The 8,360-nt window shown below is 56.3% G+C and overlaps 1 protein-coding gene across 2 annotated transcripts in view; it reads left to right on the top strand.

Moving 5' to 3' along the window:
- Nucleotides 1-1,355: 1,355 nt before the first annotated feature.
- Nucleotides 1,356-8,360, top strand: part of LOC121346484 (gamma-aminobutyric acid receptor subunit beta-4) — a 72,927-nt gene continuing 65,922 nt past the window's right edge. For both annotated transcript variants that reach the window (XM_041424345.1, XM_041424344.1), the window contains exons 1-2: nt 1,356-1,654; nt 5,853-5,941. In XM_041424345.1, coding sequence (XP_041280279.1) covers nt 1,575-1,654; nt 5,853-5,941 — 169 coding nt within the window. In that variant the 5' untranslated portion in view covers nt 1,356-1,574. The remainder of the gene's footprint in view (nt 1,655-5,852; nt 5,942-8,360) is intronic.

Raw genomic sequence — 8,360 nt, 5'->3', positions numbered from 1 at the left:
TGGCTGTTACCATTCCAGCAGGCAAAGCCCCAGCACCAGGAGCTGATCCTCAGCAGCATTTCTGGAAGTCCAGGCTCCCTTTTCCCACAAACTCCATTGTATGCATAACAGCATCCTTCAGGGAGAGCTGAGCATCCCTCCTGAACTGGGCTTCCCCAGCCTGGGGGAGTCTCCAGCCCCAGCAGAGCCTCCAGATCTCCCCCAGTGCCCCTGGAGGAGGCCACCAGGCCACTGGGCTCTGTGGCATGGAGACATTCTGAGGAAATCACCTCATTTTCCATCTCTGTGGCTGCAGGAGGAAGCTCAGCCTGTGCTGATGACAGTGTTTCAGGCAGCCACAGCACCCATCAGCGCTCACAGCTGAGCCACTCTTGTCCAGGCACAGCCCCCCTCTTGCCAAAATGCCATCACCTTTCCCATCATCTTCCCTGTGCCCACCTCCCCGGGGAAAAAAAAAACAAAAATCCACCTCAGCAAAAATGCTCATCCATCCTCTCTGCAAGCCAGCAGGGGTTAATGCTGTCAGCCATGACGTCAGGATCCCAATTTGTCCGGAGAGTCCCCCTCCCCAACCACAAACTCCCTCTCTCCTCCCCTCCTCTTGTGACTTTGCAATGAGCAGCAAAACTCCACAGGAGCTGCGGCAACAGCACTAGGGAGACATCCAGCCCTGCCTGCGAGAGCAGCCCTGCTGCAGACAGGGATTTATCTATTTTCTACACATGCATATATGTAATTTTTTTTATTCACTGGGCTGCATTTGCTGTTCCTTTTTTATTTTATTTTTTTTTCTTTTTAGCCTTTTCACAAAAGCCCCAAACCTCCCAAGTGACGAGCCTGAGATTTCCCTAAAATAAAATAACTGCACAGTGGGGCTGGGTGGCTTCCCCTTCCCCCGTTGGAAAATAAAGAGGAAAGGGGGAGCAAATAGGTAAAATCCAGAATAAAATCATATTGCTCGAAAACTCACACGTCCTCCCTCTCTCTCTCTCTCTCTCACACACACACACACACACACACACACACGCTCTTTCTCCTCCTCCTCCTCTCTGAAGGTGGGTAGCAGGAGCCATGCAACATCTGCAGAACCGGATGGCAAAAGAGCAGGAGGAAAAATAATCCAAGTGGAGTGCTCAGGGGACACTGAGTTGGGTTTTTTTCTTTTTCCTTTTTTTTTTTTTTTTTTTTTTTTTTTTTTTTTTAATTTTTCATTCTTCTTCTGCCGCGTACCTGTGAGATTCGATTTCACATTTTGCTGAGCCCATTTTGGGGCATTTTATTTTTCTTTCTCTTGGGATTTTCTCCATTGCCAGAGGATGTCTCTTGTTGAGAGGATGCTGAAAGGAAGAAGAAACGAATTCTTTGACTGGCACTGAAGCACCGGGGGGGATATTTTTCCCCCTCATTTTTTAATTTTTTGTCATTATTCTTTTTCTCTAGGAAATCATTAACTGGGGGGGGGGTTGGTTTCTTTTTTCCCTCCCCCCCTTTTTTTGGAGGGGGACTTCAGAAGATCCATCTTTCTTTCCCCTCCCCTCCAAAGATTTTTTTTTTCATCCTTCGTCTTTGTGGAAATGTGGACATTTCAGGCAGACAGATTGAGTGGAATTGTCTCTGCTTTAGCAGCTCTTTGTCTCGCCTGCTGTGCGCAAAGGTAAGGATTGCGATCCCAGGCTGCAGGGACGGGGGGCTGGCACAGGGCTTGTTTGTCTTGGTCGGGCTTTTCTCCATCGAGCTGGATGTGGGGAAGAGGAGGGGGTTCTTTCCCCAAATCGCTTCCCCTGCCGTCTGCTATTGTTATTCCCCAGCCCGCGCCGTTCGGGGGGAGGAGGGATGCTCGTACATGAGATGTGGAGCAGACTCTGCGGACGGAGCCCACCTCGCAGAGCGTGTGTGCGTGTCCCCCTGCCCAGCCCGGGGGAAAATGGCCAAGCGAAGGGCTTTGCTGGGGAACATGGTGCCCGCAGGAGCCCCGGAGCTGCGCTGCGCGCCCGGCACGGGCTGCCTTGGCCGTGCACACGCAGCCACGCTCGCATCCGTGCGGGCTGCGCTGTGCCACAGCCGCGGCTCTGCGGAGCCCCGGGGGCGATGCCCACGGCCGTGCCCCGCGCGGATCGGTGGCATGCAACACCTCCTCCGCGGGTGCCATCCATCCGGATCCGGCCCTGCGTGTGCGCAGCCAGCCGTGCACCCGTGTGTCACTCGCTCGCACCTCCAGCGCGCAGCTTCAGCTGCCCTGCGTGGCACCGGGCAGAGCTGGCACCGCTCCCCTGCCCGCTCCGGCTGTTCCTGGGCTGTGCCCGGAGCTCTCGCGGCGCTCCGGAGCTGCGGGCGCCCATCCAGCCAGGCCAAGGTGTGCGGAGCGCACCTGTTTGCTCGCTCATCCGCTCCTTCACGCACGGGGGTAGCGCTGCCTGCTGCTGCTGCTGCTCACCCTGCCTCCCTCCCTGCCTCCCTCCGCACACCTGCGGGCAGGTGCGTTTGTCCCTGCGCGCTGGCGGGGGGAGCTCTGGCATCTCCCTGCCCAGCCGTGCTCGGGGAGCTGCGCGATCCCGGCGCACACACGCAGTCCTTGTGCGGCTGTGGGTGCCCACATTTGTGCTGCCGTCATTATAAACATGCATGGTTCCTCTTGGGGCTGTGAGTGCCCAGATTTGTGTTCCTGTCATTATAAACACACACACACACACACACACACACACACACACACACACTCTGTGAGGCTGTGGGTACCCAGATTTGTGCTCCCATCGTTATAAACACGCACAGGTCCTTGCAGAGCTGTGGGTGCCCAGATTTGTGTTTCCGTGGTTATAAACACGCACAGGTTCTTGCAGGGCTGTGGGTGCCCACATTTGTGTTCCCATCATTATAAACACACACAGGTCCTTGCAGGGCTGTGGGTGCCCAGATTGTGCTCCCATGGTCACAAACACTCACAGGTCCTTGCAGGGCTGTGTTCCCATGGTTATAAACACTCACAGGTCCTTGCAGGGCTGTGGGTGCCCAGATTTGTGCTCCCATGGTTATAAACACACGCAGGCGCAGGCGCGCCCACCTTGCCCACACCATTCATGCGTGGTCCTGCTGTGTGGGGACACACACGCAGGCAGCTTGGGAGGCACTGGCCAAGCTAATGTGTGACATTCAAAGCCCACAGCAAGCCCCTTTGCTCAGACGTGTGTCCTTGCATGTGTGTCTGTCTGTCCAGCACCGATTCTCACCCGTAGTCTGCGTGTGTGCCTGTGCACAGCTCGGAGACAAAACACTCTCCATGTGCACGAGCCTCCAGCTACTCCTACACACCCCAGCCAGCAGCACGGGGTGCTGGGATGGAGATGTTTGGCTGCAAGGGTACGTGGCTGTGCAGAGCACATGGCCACTGACACAGAATCAGGGGCACAGCACTCTGGAATTCAGATCACAGGCTGGCTGTGTGTGCTCCCCGAGCGGATGCAGACCCACATTCGCCAGGAATAGCACTGGCATGCAGCTGCTCGCCCACAGCTGGGCAAATGCACGACTTGCCTCCTCAGTGGGAGGGATGTGGCTTTTTGGATCACAGGGAGCACTGGGAGGCAAAAGACCTTGTCCTTAATCATGATGGTTTATTCTCTCACTAGGCCACCTTGTAGCTGGTGAGGAGGAAAGAGTCCCCGTGGCCCTCTTCCCACTCTGCCCCTCTCTACAGGGTCCCTGACACATTGTTTGCTGTCTCTACCTCAATTTCCCTTCTTATATTAATGAGGTAAACACTGATTCCTGAGTTTATGCACTGCAGGAAGCCAAGCAGAGGTGTCCAAATACTTTGAGAAATGCACAGTGTCCACGTTATGAATATGGGAGTCTGTGTACCTAGGAATTGCTGTCTGGAGATGAACAAATGCTGCTGCACGCTCCCAGTGCTCAGTGACAGGACTGTGTTTTGCATGCTGCAAAACCTCACACACCTGCAGAGAAATCCACAGGTGCAAGCGGACCCTGCAAGCCTGGACACGGCGTTGTGAAAGCGCCCACCTGCGCACACCTCCCTGGCCTTTTCACAGTGATTAAAGCCCTGCGAGGAAGAGCTGCACCCCTCTCAGGAGCACGCTCAGGAGTGGAGCTCAGACCCCTTCCCCTGCCAGCATGAGGGCTCGTTGGTTGTGCATGCACCAGAGCTGGGTGCTGCCTCACATTTGCACATCCCAGTCCTGCTGAGAAATTCCTGCACATCCAGAGCCCTGAGAGCTGCCCAGGCTCCCAGGTGGTCCCACGTGCCTCTACCCACAGTTCTAGGGAGAGTCTGGATCACCAGACCCAAAAATGCCTGCTTCTGTTCTCCTCATAAATCGTGTCCACAGCCCAGTGTCTCATCACACCCCAGCGGAGCAAGGTTTGCACCCCCAGCCACCTCCAGGCCCTTGCTGGGAGGTGGTCACACACATGCACGCACCTCTGTGTGTGTTCTGTAACCTCACCCAGTGCTCCCCTGTGTCTGTGTGCACAGGCAGAGAGTCCCTACCCACTCCGTGCAGCCAGGGGAGCACGCCTGTCTGTCTGTCTGTCTGTCTATGTGTCTGTGTGTGCAGACACAGGGACATGCCAGCGGCAGCCCCTGGCACGGGGCTGGCAGAGGCAGTGCCGTGGTGCAGCTTTCCAGGTTGCCCGGGATGGATGTGGGAGGCGGTGTTGACAGGGAGACATGCTGTTGTGGTGGGTGACTGCAAAGAGCAGCAGTTGTCACCGGCAGGGTCTCTATTCTCATGCAAAGCAGGGGACGAGGGTGGCACAGAGGCTGGGGATTCAGGCACAAAACCTGATACACCCCGCAGCACTCAATAGGGCCAGTATTTTTAGCATCCCCTGCTTTCTGGCTTCCCACCTTCAGTTTAGGTTTGGCCCTTGGGCTGATTTCAGGAGGAGCTCTTTTCTGGCTGTAACGGCTGGATGGGTGTTAGGGAGGACATCTGCCCCCTCTGTGTGCAGGTTAAAGGGCTGCCAGGGAAAGGATTGCTGCTCTGGCACACAGAGGGGAAGATGGACTCTCCTTCCCTGGCTCTGCCTCTTGATCTGCGTTGCTAAGAAGTTACAGTGATGCTGAGTGACAGAAACTGAATTTTTACATGGCAAAGATCAACCGTATATCGAGGCTGTAGGAGAAGAAGGAGATATTGTTTTCTTCAATATCTTCCTTGTTTGCTTCAGTAACCTGAAGAAAGCCCTGGGTGCTGTGGGAAGCAGAGGCTGCACTGGGCTGTGTGACAGGGCAGGGTGCCTGCTGGGCGCCACTCGTGTAGTGGGGACCTTGGGACGTGCCAAGTCTGTGCTGGCTGATGTAAGACCTGGAGCAAGAGCCCAGCTGGGCTGAGGAAGGGGAGTGAGACCTGCAAGGGAGAGCTGCAGCTGCCCCAAGCACAGCCTGGGGCACAGAAAGGACAATTTCTGCCTCTGTCTGTGCACCCCTCTGTAGGCACAGACAGGGAAGCCCCCTGGGTGTGTGGGTCAGTGTTCAGGATGCTCATTGAGGGGTGCAGCAGCAGCAGGACCCCTGGGGTGCCTAAACCAGAGGGGCACCAAGGGACAGAGCTTGGGGTGCCCTGGAGTCAGGGTGAGCTACAGTAGAGGAGCCAAAACACTGCTGAGAATTCTGAGCCCCTCCCAGGATAGCTCAGGGCTCCTGTGGGGTCGTGGGCAGGTGGGGGGCTGGGAGCTGTGCCAAGGACAGAAGACACGAGTGAGAGAGAGCACAGAGAGGCTCTGCTCGTGGCTGAGGTGCCCCGGTGCCCTGGGGTGTGACGGATGCTGAGGTAGCTGGCCGGGACCCCTGGTGCCACACGGGATGATGAGAACTCTCTCCTTTTGTCTTTCAGCCCCTCCACTGGAAATATTTCTGTGGTGAAAGAGATTGTGGACAAACTGCTCAAGGGCTATGACGTCCGCCTCAGGCCTGACTTCGGAGGTACGGTGAGGCAGGGGCAGGGACAGGGGACAGGGGACATGGGACAGGGGCAGGGGCTGTGGCTGTGTCTGTGTCTGCCTGTGCTGGCCCCTTGGTACTCACACCGTGGGCAGTGCTCCCCTCAGACATCTCCAACCTTATCCCTCACATCCTTATGTCCTTCTCCCTCACATTTCTGTCGCCCCTCCTGCTTTTCCTTCTGCCCTCGCTGGCTGCTCTCCTTCCAGCCTCACCCATCTCTGCAGGCAGCTGGCTGTCCCTGGTGTGACGTTTCTGGGGATATTTTGCCACAAAAGAGACACTCAGCTTTTCCTTTGCTCCCAGCTTTCCTCCATCACGGACAACAAGTCACCCCTCCTCCATTTGTGCTCCCAGTGCCAGATATTTTGGCTCTTTTCCTTTTTGCAGAGGGTCTGTTTGGTGGGGCTGTTGGTCGGCCTGCAAACCTGCTCCTTCAGCAACAGTGAGGCATAAAATATTCCCTGGGGAGCTGGTGGCCTGGCTGCCACTCAGCAGGAGGGGCAAGGATCTTCAATTCCTCCCTTGGGTCCTGTGAGCAAGCAGGAGAACCACAAGGGCCTGGTGGAGATGAAATATGGAAAATCTTTGGGCACTGTTGTGTTCCCAGGTCCAGCTGAGGTCCATTTCTTGGAGAGGAGCAGGCACTGGAAAAGCACAGGGAGGGGGATTTGAGGGCTTCTGGACTCAGCCTGCCAAGCCTGGCTGTTTTAAGTATTTTCTGGGCAATGCTGTTTCCTCCTGATGAGGAGATGTGAGGGGCTGGGCGATGCTCAGCCCACGGGAGGACAGCTACACGTCCAGGTGTCCCTCTCCATGGCACTGATGGGCAACAGGCTCATGCCTGTGCTCTCAGGGGGAAGAGAGCCCAGGGACAATTATGTAGTTGCTCAAGGGAGCAGTTTTCTCTCAGCAGGGCTGCTCCGTGGCTCCCAGAAGCTGGGAGTGAAGGAATACCCTCACTGCTTTCAGCAGGGTTTGAAGGCACCATCGCTGTTCCCCATGACCGAACCCGTCTCTCCTTGAAGCCTCTGGTTTCCCCGCACCTCACCCAGACCTGCCCCATGCTCTGACCACCCCGTACCCTTCAGCAGAGTCCCTTCCACCCCACAAACACCATCCCCACCACCCTCATCTCCTTGTTCTACCCCGTGCTGGAGCAGGGGCTTTCGGGAGGCAGCACCAGGCGCTGCTGGGCCCTGGCCTCACTGAGGGCTCTGGGTGGGAAGATGATGCCCACCCCTCCACCGTGCTCAGGGGCCCCTGGGAGGTCACCCGGGGCAGTGGGGAGACACTCTGGCTGCAGCATCCTGCAGGCTTACAGGGCTTCCAGATCTTCCCTCTCTCCTTTGAACTTGGGATAGGCTGGCTTTGATTTAAAGGCTCTGCCCAGCAAACAAGAAATGTCCCTATTACCTGGCCAGGCCTGACCACAGAAATTGGTGCAGTCACATTTTATGAGGGGGAGAGCCGTGGAGATGACATAAAACTGGAAGAGGAGCAGGGTGTAAAGGCATGGCAGGGACTGTGATCCAGTGCAGCAGGAGGAGAGCTGGCTCTGCAGTCACGGAGCACAGGGAGCCACGGGCTGGGGCCACCAGGTTTTTGTTCCCTGATTCCAGCCCCCAGGGCATCCAGGACAGGGCTGGGCCCTTCCTCTGCTGACCCTACAGATCTGTGCCGTGCTGGGGCTGGGCTCAGCAGGCACTGCAGGATGGATGGGGCTGGGCAGCCCTGGCATTTCATTTGATTTTACTCTGAATTCCTGTAGTGCAAGCTGCATTTCTCCTCACTCAAGAAAAGAAATAGAATTATGACCATAACTCCCTTCCCTGTAATTGCCCCACTGTTGCCCTTCACCCTTTCTTGTCCTTCCCTTTGCTCATGAGAGCCAGGTCCTGGTGGGGAGCACTTGGTGCTCGTGGTGCAGGGATGCCCAAACTATCAGCATGCCTGGCTCCCTCCCCAGGACAGGCTCATCCAGGCAAAATTCCTGCAGTATTTCCAGCTGGGCTGACACAAGGGTCTGGAAGCTGGAGACTGTTGGTGTTACAAGGCCAGGGAAAGGGGTGGAAGGTTCCTTGTACCACTGCTGTACCCAGAGCTCACCAGCTCTCTGGGCTTTTGGATCAAACCTATTTCTAGGTGAAATCCAGTGGGGTCATGCCAGGAGGTGTTTAACCCTGTGTGGCTCCCAGTCCTGTGTGGAGAGGGTGAAGTTCTCCCCAGTAACTTGTGTGCAGGTGGCATGGCCACAGGACCCACAGAAACAGCTTGAAGCTGTGCCAGGGGAGGCTCAGGTTGGATATTAGGAAAAGGTTCTTTCCCCAGAGGGTGATTGGAACGTGGAACAGTCTCCCCAGGGAATGGTCATGTCCCCAGGGCTGCCAGGGCTCCAGGA

The sequence above is a fragment of the Onychostruthus taczanowskii genome, unplaced genomic scaffold, assembly GCF_017590055.1.
Source record: "Onychostruthus taczanowskii isolate IOZ18803 unplaced genomic scaffold, ASM1759005v1 scaffold81, whole genome shotgun sequence".
NCBI lineage: Eukaryota > Metazoa > Chordata > Aves > Passeriformes > Passeridae > Onychostruthus > Onychostruthus taczanowskii.
The sequence above is the reverse complement of the archived record's forward strand: the minus strand, read 5'-3'. Positions and strand labels throughout refer to the sequence as shown.